The sequence below is a fragment of the Brachyhypopomus gauderio genome, chromosome 21 (assembly GCF_052324685.1).
Source record: "Brachyhypopomus gauderio isolate BG-103 chromosome 21, BGAUD_0.2, whole genome shotgun sequence".
Classification (NCBI taxonomy): Eukaryota; Metazoa; Chordata; class Actinopteri; order Gymnotiformes; family Hypopomidae; genus Brachyhypopomus; species Brachyhypopomus gauderio.
This window is the reverse complement of record NC_135231.1, coordinates 2,338,979-2,352,339: the sequence shown is the minus strand read 5'-3', so window position 1 is coordinate 2,352,339 and position 13,361 is coordinate 2,338,979. Positions and strand designations below refer to the sequence as shown.

Genomic DNA, 13,361 nt, shown 5'->3' with positions numbered 1-13,361 from the left:
TTTCAACATTACAGCACAATGCATGTGTGTACCAGAAAAAAAGTTAGTGTGTATACTCATGTTATATAGAAATAAAATATGGAACAGGCAGCTTTTATAAAAATGAAAAATTTATTTAAAAAATTATTTTCTAAAGCGGTTTTCCATCTTTGCTCATTTTCAGTTGTATTAATGATGTACCCTCCATTTTAGAAGAAACATGTGGGGAGAGGAATATTACTACATGCTAGCCTATGGACAGATATACTCTTTTAGGCCAGTCTACCCATAATGCTGTGTTTGGACTGGTTTGGACCTCCATTACTATTATATAAAGGATATATAAAGCTCTTTAATGATTAGCCAAAAGCATAAATCCACAGCAGTGGAGCACAGTAAGGACAAGTGGTGCTAGTAGAATCAACCTCCCATAGAAATAGGCAGAGAGTCTGGGAGACACTGTATTACACAAACGCAGTAGCTTTATTGGAAATGAAGACTAGGCCACAAGCAAAGATTAGAAATACAGACTTCAGTCTGAGGCAGAAGAAATGACCAAGCAGCACTGAGAGAAATAGTGCACATGATAATAGCTATATTTTTACACACAATAACTGGGTTAAGATGTCAAAAGTACAAGAAAAGAACTGCGTAAAATACTAAATACACCACAAATAAAACATAAAAGCAATACTCTATATTAAGACCGTATTAATTATATGTAACCATTTTTACATAGTAAATTAAGGTTACCAATCAGACACAAGAACAGAATTGCTTGCACTAAATAAATACACTAAATAGTTTGTTCACTGTATTTCAAATTTGGCCATTTACTATATTATTTGTCCCCATTATCACAGTTTATGTATACAGGCATTACTTTGAGAAGTAAAAAGTATAAGGGTTTCTCTTGGATCTACTTAATGGCCCACTCCAAATCGTGACATCGTCCAACTGACATATAGTGTCATAATATCACTGGAGATTGCAGGAAAATCGCCAGTCATACAGGCAATTTTCATAATGTAGAGAAATTACACAAAACAGGAGATCTAAGGCTCATATATATTCAGTGGATTTCAAAGTCCATTCAATAATGCTGACTCCACAACATACGAATCTACAGTCCTTTCATGGGAATATGCGTTAGACCACCAAGAAGTTTGTGGCAGAATATCAAGATGGAAACGGTCTCCATGCACGCCGACGACCCTTTGTCCTTTTATGATAAAGTATATAAGTCACAGGTGAGCCCCGTGAAGGAGAACACCGGGGGCCCGAGGACCTACGTCCTTTTACAGGACCTCGCTGTTTCCGGAGGCGAGGTCTCGACGCGGGGTGGAGGCGCGAGATGAGCCCTTGTCCGTGCTCTCGGAGCTGGAGCTCAGGTGCTGCTGCTCAGACCCAGCGCTGGACGTCACGGTGGAGGAAGAGGTGGAGGAGGAACGGGTCTTCTCTTTAAAGTCTGTGATGATGACGGTCACGTTGCCCACCGTTATGGCTAACTGCTGAGCCGAGCTCCGATCTACGTTTTTCAGCTTTGGCCTGCGGAGAAAGGACGGAGCACAGAGGTACAGAACTACACCCGCAGACCGCGACTAAACCTTCACAGGTTACAGCTACGTGGTTCGAACTGGACAAAATCCATGCAGGTTGAACACTCAATAATCGACAGCTGCAGTTGGCATGCAACACGAGGCTCCCAAACAACACGGAACGGACGCCATTAAAGCATTACGTGGGTTTACACAGACGTAGTTCCTGAACAGTAGCAGTTTGGTTGTCAAGAAGTGACTGCAGCTTCTAATAATTCATAATGTCCATGTACACAACTGGAATGACGAATTACAAGTAACAGTGGAATTCTACAAAGCGGTTTAATGATGTCTGCAGTATCTCACCGTGTTGATGTTTTAGGAGATTAACCTACCGTGAAATAAGAGATTTGTTGCTCTTAGCAGCTGATTTGCCAGACTTCAAGCTATTCCTTTCACTAGGAGGACCTTTATGAATGTGCTTGGGCCTAAGGACAGCAATGAGACAAGCTGCATTAATGCAAAACCTGATACACTGATAGCTGAAACGTACGTGAAGATCATGACACAGTAGAAAACCATCTCTCTGACCACAAGGTCTCACTCTGCACACCCTACAATGAAGATTCAGAAGACAGGCTCCTGTAAGGTTCGACCTACTTCATCTTCTTAGCCGTGGGCTTTTTGCTGGACGCGAGACCCTTCTCCCTCTCTTTGAGTTTGTCCACAAGGGTCTTCTCCAGCTTGCCCTTCTTAAGGTCCTCCTTCTCGCCCCGCGCCTCAGACTCGAGGTCAGTGTGGTCGTGCTCCCTGTCCGTGTGTGGCCTGTGCGGCTGGGCCTTATCCGTCAGTCCCGCGTGAGGCTGCTCCACCTGCACCAACAGCTCCTGGGCCAGCGCTGCTCTCTCCAGCCTGTCGGCATGGAGCCGCTGCTGCTGGTGCCCGTCCAGTCCGACCCGCTCCTGCCTCCCGTCTCTGGGCAGGTGCCCGCGCTCCGCCGGCCCGCACTCTGGGCCCAGCCTGTCCGGCTGGTCCGAGTCGGGGTGGACGCTGCCGGGTCTGTCCGAGTCGGAGTTGTCCATGTCGTAGTGATCGTCGTCGGGCAGGTCCCGGTCTGCACGGTCCCGCCTCTCTTTCTTGGCCGGGGGGGGCGAGGCGTACTGCTGGGCCACCTGCTGTGCCACGAGCTGAGAGTTTATTCGAGGTTTTCTGAGGGTGGAGCGTAAAACACGTTTAGATTTTTTTTTTTACTTTTTACAAATGGCTGTTGTGCATGTGAAATCTCTAACCACAGCGAACATAACTGTGCAAAAACGAGCCCTTTCTGGCCGCTGCATGTTCAACTTTTTATGTGCTGCCCACACTCAGTATGGCTAACCCGAGCCATCCACTCTCAGTGGCACTGTGATCTTACAACATAAGACTCGCTGGTAACATCTCTGCAATCCGATTGGTATTCTGGGATATAGCCTTTCTACCAATGACCACAGACCACTCTTTAACTCCACCCCTTCTTGCTGAACTTCATCTCTTTCTATTAAGTGCTTGTGTTCACTAGTGTGAGCCGGCTTGCCTCCCACACAATGGCTGCTGAAACATATCTGAGGTATTTTCAGACTCCAGGAAAAGGTAGCCCCGTAGATTCACACGGTCTGCGCCAGGCACATCTAGCAAGAGTCCTCGGACTAGTATCAAGCCAGGATTAGCAATAGAACCTGGCACAGAAGCGAACGCCAAAAAAAGAACATGGGATTTGACATTAGAAAGAGAAAGAAGTCACGAATTCACTCTCAAGTGAATTCCGCTACCAAGCTTATCCAGAATTTTAAGAGAAATTTCACAAATACTTGCAACTGCCAGAGATCCATCTATAGAGATAAAATACCGCATCCCATGTGCTGCTGTGTGATATCAGAATTTCTACCTTCATGTTGGCTTAGCTCATAATTAAAGAGGCTAAGTACACCCAATAACATTAAGAACGATGAAAATGTATTATCTGAAGATGACACATTTTTGTGAATCCTACCATTATATGAAAGGTCCATGTAAGTGAAATCCCACACACACACAACTAAAGGAGTTGTAGATCATTGTTAATACTGTGATATTGTTTCTAGTTTCTGCGTGGATGTCTACAGCAGTCTCCCTTTCAGCTGTTTCAGTATCACTGTGATACTGGGGAGGGGCAGGGAATTGCCTTGATCTGGTCCTGCCGTGGTGTCTATTGCGGCGGGCGGTTGTAAAACCCTTCCCCTCTTTCAGCCCTCACATATTCTTTCCTGAATAGCCAAGCTATTAGCAAAAGATGTCTGACTCGCAAAGGCACAGAGGCAAGGTTGGATATGAAAAAAATAAACGCAGAACACCGTTTTCTCATTTCAGAGGGACCCAAATAAGAAATTCTTGAACAAAGCCGACTCGGCCGTGAAGCTATTCCGACCGCCTGGCAATCGAGGCTAAGAACCATGACAATTCAAACCCCACAAACTTTAATCCATACATTGGGGGTATTTTTATTTTTTAAGGGCACAGCATTTCATACAGACTTGTGGAGAACTGTCCTAAATGTTTTCTTCACTAGAGGGTGTTTGCGTAGCCGAGGCCGAGGCTGACGTTTGTGTATCTCCGTTGGCAGCTGTACTAGGCTGACACGTTCCCGCTGTGACCCTGCTAGACACACCAAGTTCAATCTCAAAACCCGCAAACCATGAAAATGTTCCTTATTACCATCATAAAAGGTGTAAACTGAGATTTGAGCAAAAGATCTGGACAGGGCTGCTACAAACCAAGGCTCACACACACATCAGAACAAGCTGGTAATGTACACCTGTCCAGGTAGCTGAGGGTGTGTGGGGAAGAACTACGGGCAGCTGATCCCAGCAAGCACCGTCGCATTCGCCCCGGAAACAGTGGCCACGACACAGAAACACTACACCAGCCCCACGTACTCGTCCCACCATCACGGCAACGTTTAAGCACAGCCTGCTCCACCAACCAGCAGATTCCACACCCGTCAGCTTCACACAACATTAGCCGTGTCTTCACAGCACGTATTGAGACTTGGCTAAAGGTGGCTGGGTAAACAATTCTTGAACAGGAAAAGATTTTTACTTTTTTTATTGTCATTTAAATAGTAGTCCAATGGATATTTTGCTTTTGTACTCGTAGCAATGAAACAGATCGAGCATATGCATGAACTCATGACGTTTGAGTGTTTGGGGAAAGGAGGGTTATGTTGTTGTAATTCTATGTGCATAGAATGTATTAATATACATTAACCAAAATCACATGGCACGAACCGACAGAAAGGGCATATACTCATTTCTGTCTGGCACATCAACATGAAATGAAGGACCTGATTAACTGAACGAGTTTACGTCTTTGTGGTGCAGATCTCAGTGACACAAGCATCGTTTGCAGCAGGTATAGCCCACTTCGCAGCTCTGCTCCTTTGTTTCCTCCAAGATGTCTCCTTAGCTGTCTGTCCAAAGTATTTCTTCGCTAAACACATTTTTCAAAGCGATATGATTTTTTTAAAAAACTATCACGTGACATCACTGTGCCCTGATCAGGAAGCATGTGGCAAGTCAACAAGTTAAACGATTAAAGATGTTCTTAAATTTACATAATCGCAACGCTTTGCCCGTTTTCCAACGCATGTGGCGTTTCATCTCCTTAGATGTTCAGCCCACGAGAACTTTACCTTGTAGATGTTCCTTTCCGGACATCACATATACTGCATTTGAATGCCTCTGCACTGTTTTTGAAGGTGCAGACGCTACAGTCCCAAAATCCGTCGTCTGCAGAGGGCTTGGCTTGTCTTTTTGGCCTGTGTGAGATTGAAAAGAGAATTTCCAGGATGTGTGTTACAAAACCATCACTCACCTACATCCTCATCTGCCTGACAGTCAAGCGATTCGGCACAGAGAAAAGTAGCAATTTAAGAGCAACTCATGATCCCGCATACTACAACCGAATCACGAATAACTGCATCGTATCGTCTGCCGTGCCTGGACATAAACGATACTAGTACCAAATAAGAACAAAAACACAAAGAAAAAGAAGAGACGAGGCGTATCCTAAATTCCTTTGTCTAAAACTGCATAGCCGGGCTGGGAATAAGGCAAGGCGATCCGCCATGGTTGTTCTTTTCTTCTCTTTATGACCAGGAAAAAACATCTAGACTATCGACCCGCCGCGGACGAATTCGTCGGCGACACCGCGAAATACATTTGAAAGGCGAATCCGTCAAATACCTGGATGGGCATTTCTTGTCGCCCATAATGGGAGAAGCGCGGTCTTCCAGGAGGAGGGGGGCTTCTGTAATTTACAGTGTGGCGTCCAGACGGAGCCGCAGCCGCTGCTATCGCACACTCGCACCCGCGAACCGACGCAGCGCGGGGCGTCTGCGCGTCACGTGACCGCGTCGGCATCCAATCACAACTTTCCCCGCTTTAAAAGTCCAAATAATTTTAGTAAATTTGGTAGACCAATTAAGTTCGCCGCGTTGAAGACAACAGAGAGAAAGGACCATTGTTAATGGGATAAATATATTATAACCGTATTGTTTTATTTTATTGCTGTAAAATTAACCAGTGGAATAGAAAAGAACATTAGAGCAACCCATATCAATAATGAAAACCTAACAGGAGTCACTGATTAATAAGAAATGCTGTTTGATGGAATGGCCAAGGTAGCATATGATTTGTCCATTAGAGGATAGATTTGATCCATGGACTGGGCTGTGTATTAAGTTAATCTTGTGATAGTTATTTGTTGGGTAATACCAATACCATACCAATTTAATCTAATATATTGTCTACTATATTGTCCAAAGACATGCGTGTTAGGTTGATCGGTCACTCTAAATAGGTAGGTGTGTGCGTGTGTGTTGGTCATGTGGTGAACTGGCGACCTGCCCATGGTGTACCCTTCCTTCTCCCGATGATGCTGGGATCTCCAGCCCTCCCTGACCCCGACCGGCGGGATTAAGCGGTAAAGATAATGGATGGATGGATGGATGGATGGATGGATGGATGGATGGATGGACGGATGGATGGATGGATATTGTCTAACTGCTTGATTTTGTTGAAGTTAGCAGCACTTTCATGAAATGTGGCTCATGAAATACATAAAGAGAGAACGATTATCACATAGAGAAATTTTAAATTATAGTAAGAGTGAGAGAACCAACATAATACAATTCTCTCCAAGCAGACAAGGCCAGCCAGAACTAGTTTAATCTTTTATGGCTCTTGTGATTAGGCTTTCTGTTAGAACTTCTAATGAACAAAAACACTTGGACCAATCTGATATCTACTATCCTATAAGAAAGATACACAGTTGGTTTAGATGAGAGTGACCATTACAATATGATCTATGAAGAAAAGCATGTGTGGGTATGCTAATATGCTATTGCGATATGCTAATTGCAGACCTGCTAGACAACCAGTGTCATACACTGCATGACCAAAAGTATGTGGACACCTGACCATCACATTTATGTCGAACAACCCAATCCAACAGCAAGAATCTTTATTTATATTGCACATTTTAAAACAAGGATTACAACGTATTTTAGGAATGCAGTACGGATATAATAAAAGTGCATGGACAATGAATAGTGAGTAACGCTTTATAATATAAAGTGAAAAGTGATATAAAACAATTGAAAATAAGGTTGAGAAGCCACTTACAGTTTGATTAAAGGGTAATATAAACAAAGCAACCCTCCTCTTAAATGTGTCAACACTTCACATCACTTAAACACAAAGTACTTAAATCACAAAGCTTAAACTATAGTAAGAAAAGGCTGACTTGTCTCTCTGCAGTCAGGCAGTGGGTATGACTAACGTGTTACTGTTGGCAGATCTGAGAGTTCTCCTCCACACCAAACTCGTCAAACCATGTCATTGTTGGGCTTGCTTTGTGCACAGGGGCACAGTCATCCTAGACCAGGAAACGGCCTTCCACAAACGGTTGCCACAGAGATAGAAGCATATAACTGTCGAAAACATCTTGTACACTGTAGCATTACCACTACCCTTTGCTAGAACTGTAGTCAAAGCTCTGCAAAACAGCCTCTGAACATTGTCCTTCCTCCAACAAAATGCATTGTTAGCACTTAGCACTCTGCTAGGTAGCATTCTCTTGGCATCTGCCAAACCCAGGATTGTCCATCAAAATGGTAGACAGGAAAATGTAATTTGTCGCTCCAGAGGACGCGTTTCCACCACTCGACAGACCACTGGAGGCGTTCTTCACACCACTCCAGCTGAAGCTTGGCATCTCGCGTCGTGATCTCTGCCTGGCCGATGACAAGCCATTTCATGAAGCTCCTGACATAGTTCTTGTGCTGATGATGCTTCCAGAGTGTGTGCTTCTACAACTTGGTTGACACACCCTGAGAGAGTTTTCACACTAGCCTTTTTTGCCCAGACCCAATACCCAGGTCACACCCTGAGAGAGTTTTCACACTAGCCTTTTTTGCCCAGACCCAATACCCAGGTCAAGTGTGCAAGCCATCAAACCAAGGATCAGTCCAGACCACCTTCTGAAATCGGTGGTCTGGGGTTCGCATCAAGCAAGCTCTGGTGCAATCTGGTACAGGTGTCGAAGCTATCTGCACCTGGGGCTGTCTGATTGGTTTATTTTGTTATGTGACAACTTTGACTTATTGTGTTACTTCCATTTTGAGGTTATGATGGTGGGGAAAGGACTGCAGTGTATTTCATGCAGACTACCCATATGATGGTCGCATATTATCATTATTACACATTCATATATGCCTAATAAAACCACACTTCCATAGGTCTGGAGCAATGTCATGTGAATTTTCAACCATAATTATCAGCTACATCTTATATTTACATCTGATAAATTGTCAGTTTTTACTGTTAAAACCATTACAATAACGTGTTTGAATATGCTATATATTTGCTAATGACTTAAAGTTTCCGTTATTAAACAATGTATTTTGATCCTTATCGATAATTGCAGTGATTGTTACAATTTATTACAAAGCCTGTATAATGTACGTATTTAATTGCTCAGAAAAGGATGTAAATTCCTGCGATCATTGTATTATTTTAACCACGGCTAAAATAGTGTAACTTGCGTAAAATTATGAACACTGACTTATAAATGCACTAAAACTTTTAAGTGATTTTACATGTGTTTATAGTCGTTTCCCCTCTCTCTCCCCGGCAGGTAGTGACGTCACAGGCGCCATATTAGTGTCGATGTTGCCGTCCGTCTGTTTCCAACTGGACCCAGGGCGACCCGTCCGTTAACGGCAGCTCCACCATGGAAGTCGACACGCTCCTCGGCGCTTTCGGAGGTAATAACACGAGCACTCGTGGCGCAGTGCTAACGGGAGGTCGCGCGAGAAAGGATAAAGTCCGTATTATCTTTCGTGTGGCGCCGAATAAGGTTCGCGTAGGATAATGTTAAATCTAGCAAGTTAGCCGAGTAGCTAGCCACCTAGCCGGTGCGACGGTTAGCGGGCTGGTGTGTTGGGCGGTGAGTTCTGCCCTTCACGTCGTTTTAAAAATCTACTTGGCGACTACTTGTGTGTTCTGACGTTTAACTAGTTAGTATTAGTTAAATATCCGCATTGTTCCTTAAAGACCTGCGCTACAATCACAGCTAGTCTCCGAAAGCCGGTAGTGTGGCTAAGCTACCTAGCCAGCTCGCTAGCTAACGGTGCGCCGCTAGATTAGCACCGAGCTAACCGGCTATGGAGGGGTTGTGCTCGGCGTCCGCTCGCCGCTGTCGGCCTGTAGCGGAACGTTAGCTCGCTAGCACGACTGGTTACGTTAGCAGTGTAGCTGTAGCTGTACCCTTGTAGGCACAACACCCAGCTAGATAAGTGTGTTGATATGAGGACGTTCACGTTTTAATGCTTAACGTCGAAAAACACATTTGTTTGTGCTGGCTGGTTTGTAATGTTTTAGTGTACAGTAATGTCAACACTTGTTGTAACAGATGTAACGTTGAATGCGCGCGTCACTGTTTGTTACAGATTTCGAGAAGAAAGGAAAAAAGGAAACGTGCCCTATTTTGGATCAGCTTTTGTGTCATATCGCCAAAACTGGAGAAACGATGTGAGTTGTTTTCTCTTTCTTACAGGAATTATACACTAATTTAATTGATAACAACCTTAACTTCATATATATCGCATTTAAGATGATGTAGTTATCACTCAAACAAATGCTTAATAGACAAGTGGAACTGATTTAGTTACGTTTACTAAAAATGCGTTAATACAGCCTTTGTTACTTTTAAAATATTTTAAAATCCTTGCTGTGTTGTAGGATTCAGTGGTCCCAGTTTAAAAGCTACTTCCTCTTCAAACTGGAGAAAGTAATGGATGATTTCAAAGCTTCTTCGCCAGAACAGCGCGGTCCTGCCAATCCAAATGTTGAATACATTCCGTTTGAGGAGATGAAGGAAAGGATACTTAAAATTGTGGATGGCTATAGTGGGTAAGATAAAGTGATCTGGCTCAATGAACTCATCTTAATATTTGCTTTGTTATTCTGCGAGACGTTTCCTAAAATATGATGCACACAGGCGTGTGAGGATGTTAGTACCCTGCCATTAGTGATCTAATAGATGTCGGTTGCATGTCCGTTTGTTCCAGCATCCCTTTCACGATCCAGCGTCTGTGCGAGCTGCTCACCGAGCCAAAGAGAAACTACTCTGGGACGGAGAAGTTCCTCCGAGGCGTGGAGAAGGTAGGCCACGTCCCCGGAGTTGGGTCTCGCTTTCTCCACATCCCAGTGCTCCTAAATATTCTACACTCAGCCTCATGTACTTTGCCACTTCTCTCAAAACGATCTCGATGTGCTCGTGTTTGCAGAATGTGATGGTGGTCAGCTGTGTGTATCCTAGCTCAGAGTGAGTGAAACCATCACCCTCCTCCCACCAAGCCCTATTGCCTGCTTGTTAACTGTTTCTAGATAACGTGCACGGTTAGTAAATGTCCGTGCTGGGATGTGTCGCTTTGTTTTTGAAGGAAGAATGGATCCAGCTGCATGAACAGAATGAATGGAGTCATGTTTCCTGGGAGTGCCTCTGCTTTTTCAGATAGGTAAGTTTTAAGTGTCGCCGTTAACGTGGCTTGTGAGTAATTCTCAAGTCTTTAATGTTGCGAACAGCCTTATAATCTATTAACATTTAAATTGATCATCCCCCCCCCCCCCCCCCCCCCCCCCCCCCCACAGGAATGTGAATGGTCCTGGAACTCCCAGGCCCGTAAACAGACCAAAGCACCCCCTCTCTTACAGTGTAGCTACCAACGGCCTTCCCGACAGCACAGAAAACAAGGAACAAGCTCTGGAGCTGACGGAGAGAACAGTGGGGTAAGTCCTACAGACCCGCCACCTGCCCCATCAGTCTGTAGCAGCTGGACCGCCCTGCTTTGTTTTAGCAGGAATCTTCGTATGTCCGACTCCACTTTGTCAAACGGGCGCTTTGCAGAAACATGTGCCACAAATTCTGTATTGATGTGCATCGAGTGTTTGTAAATATGTTGAGATGCTACGTAGCCACAGGTGGCACTTTTGTCGCGCGTTGTCATGAAAACCCTGGACAACGCGAACATTTCTCACTTTCTCTCAGCGACCCCGTGCCGTCGGAGCCAGAGAGTTTGAGCCGGGTGCCGGTGAAAAGCAAGCACCGCGAGGAGGAGGAGGAGGAGGTGGCAGGGCAGGAGGAAGAGGATACGACGAGACGCGAAGCCAAGCGCCTCAGATTCGACCGGGATGAGGAGGAACGTGAGGAGGAGGAGGAGGACACGGAAGACGGGAACAAAACTCCGCCCTGCGCCCCGCCGCCAGAGAGCTCTACGGACACGCCTCCTCCGCCCGACGATCCCGAGCCGAAGGAGGCGCGCGATGTCTGCGTGGACGAGCAGGGTAGGGAGTGTCGCACGCCCAGCGTTGCTGGTGCTCATCTGCATATGTACACGTGCAGGACATTTGCATATGCATGAATTATTTATGTGCTGCTTGCATTTATGATTCGACAAGTTTGGTGTGGGAGTTTTTAGTTTGCTTCCTAGCACTTTTTGTGCAAGACGCTCCAAAAGAGGGGCAAAGGTTTTTGTGTCCCTGTCTCTCGCTGTCCGCTTGTGTAGTCCCTCAATAACGTGCTCGTGCCTGTAGTAGTGTTGGTAGCCCACAGCTCGGACTACAAATATAGCACGTTTTCTGCTTTAATGGCGGCACTTTCAGTAGCGCAAGATTTCATTTGTAGCAGCTTTGAATGTAGCGTATTCATGGGGATGGCACAGTGTCGTATCTCTGGGTTACTAGAGCGTTCTACCTGGCTGCAGGTAAAAAGCCCATCCATATCTCTGCCCACGGCGGTCTTGATGAGGCCTGCTGCCCGTCACCACCTCCAAGCTTAACGCACACTTAAACAGCACCATAGATGAACATCGCATACACGTTTCCCAACAATCAAACATTTTATTTAAGCTGCATGGAAATCAAGTCACCCCCCAGTATAGGCTGGGCCATGGCACACAGTCACTTCTTCTCCCCCCTTTCTCTCTCTTTGTAAATCATACATTTGCATAGTGGTTGGGTCATGGAGGTCCTAGTTGGGCTCTATGAGAGTGACCAGGCTGATTGCCATGACTGTGGTTGTTCCATGATAACACTGCAAGTTAAAATGTCGCCCAGTTTGTTTACTTGGCATTTCACTGTGGGCTGCGACCCTCTCTGAGGACGTGTGGCGTTCCTTTTTCCTCAGAGCCCTCCAGCACACAGCCGGATCCTGCCGATGACGAGGGCGACAAGTCCGGGACGGAGGGTTCTCCTGGTCCCACCCAAAGTCAGGACAGCGAATCGGACCCGACGGAGCAGCACGGCCGCGAGGCGGAGGAGGAGCCGCCAGCAGAAATGCAGGAGGCGGAGGAGAAGCTTGACCCGGTCAGCAGCAGCAGTAGCAGCAGTAACGGCGAGGAGCCGGCGCCGGCCTCCCCCAGCAGTACCACAGAGCCACCAGCAGAGAGCAGCAGCAGTGCAGAGAACAATTCAGACAGCCCAGAGACTGCAGACACCATGGAGCAGGAGTGAAGGCGGGGAGGGGGAGCCCCATTGCCACCGATTTTACACTGCACCACACCAGCCCCACAGCACCAGTCCTGTAAAGAGCGCGAACCTGTTACCTTACACAGGAGGAGGGCATTCTTGTGGCCGCCCAGGGAACCTCAACTCCCTCAGGTGTCTTGACATCTTCGACCCCTCTCCCCCCTCCTCGGTTGGTCACACTTCATTTTGTGTTTTGGTTCTGGAGAACGTTTTTTTTTTATCTACTTGAGACTCATCGTTTTTGCTGTGTTTTCGGAGCCGTTCGAATTCCCTGACGAGCCTTCGGCCCACGGTAGATCTCCTAATCCCACTTCTCACTTCCAGTGCTAACGTATCCCACAGCCGTCGGGATGCTACATTTCATTAAACGTCTCTGTGTGGAAGTGTACGGCAAAGGTTTGCGTGTGCTTTTGTTTGAGTATTGTCCATCTCACCCCCACCACCCTGGACCAAGTTTACGCAGGGAGAAAGATAGACTTCAACCTACAAACTATGGCTTACACATTCCATGGGCATGCCTCTTAAAGTGATACCATGTAGGATTAAACTGTGAAATGCAATTCACAGTTGCATTCATTCCTAACCTAAGATAAACTGAATAGAGAACCATGTAACCTGAATTACTGAAATAAATAAATTTTTATAAATTGTCAAACAAGCATTTAACGTTTTTTTAAACGACCAGTAAATCGGTGAGCGGTTTTTCGAAATTTGATGTTTACTCTCCACTCTGACGATG

General features: G+C 45.7%; 2 protein-coding genes across 2 annotated transcripts; one reads left to right on the top strand and one right to left on the bottom strand.

The window, feature by feature from the left end:
- Window positions 1-441: 441 nt before the first annotated feature.
- rybpa (RING1 and YY1 binding protein a) lies at window positions 442-5,927 on the bottom strand. The gene is made up of 5 exons (XM_076984613.1): window positions 5,777-5,927; window positions 5,224-5,349; window positions 2,178-2,726; window positions 1,913-2,005; window positions 442-1,527 (listed from the first exon to the last, which is right to left on the bottom strand). The coding sequence occupies exons 1-5, from the start codon at window positions 5,800-5,802 to the stop codon at window positions 1,278-1,280; spliced, it is 1,044 nt and encodes a 347-aa protein (XP_076840728.1). The 5' UTR covers window positions 5,803-5,927; the 3' UTR covers window positions 442-1,277.
- A 2,802-nt stretch (window positions 5,928-8,729) lies between these two features.
- Window positions 8,730-13,010, top strand: ppp4r2a (protein phosphatase 4, regulatory subunit 2a). Its single transcript, XM_076984612.1, has 9 exons — window positions 8,730-8,859; window positions 9,544-9,625; window positions 9,836-10,006; window positions 10,165-10,258; window positions 10,384-10,421; window positions 10,540-10,614; window positions 10,748-10,885; window positions 11,145-11,440; window positions 12,282-13,010. The coding sequence occupies exons 1-9, from the start codon at window positions 8,826-8,828 to the stop codon at window positions 12,605-12,607; spliced, it is 1,254 nt and encodes a 417-aa protein (XP_076840727.1). The 5' UTR covers window positions 8,730-8,825; the 3' UTR covers window positions 12,608-13,010.
- Window positions 13,011-13,361: the final 351 nt, after the last annotated feature.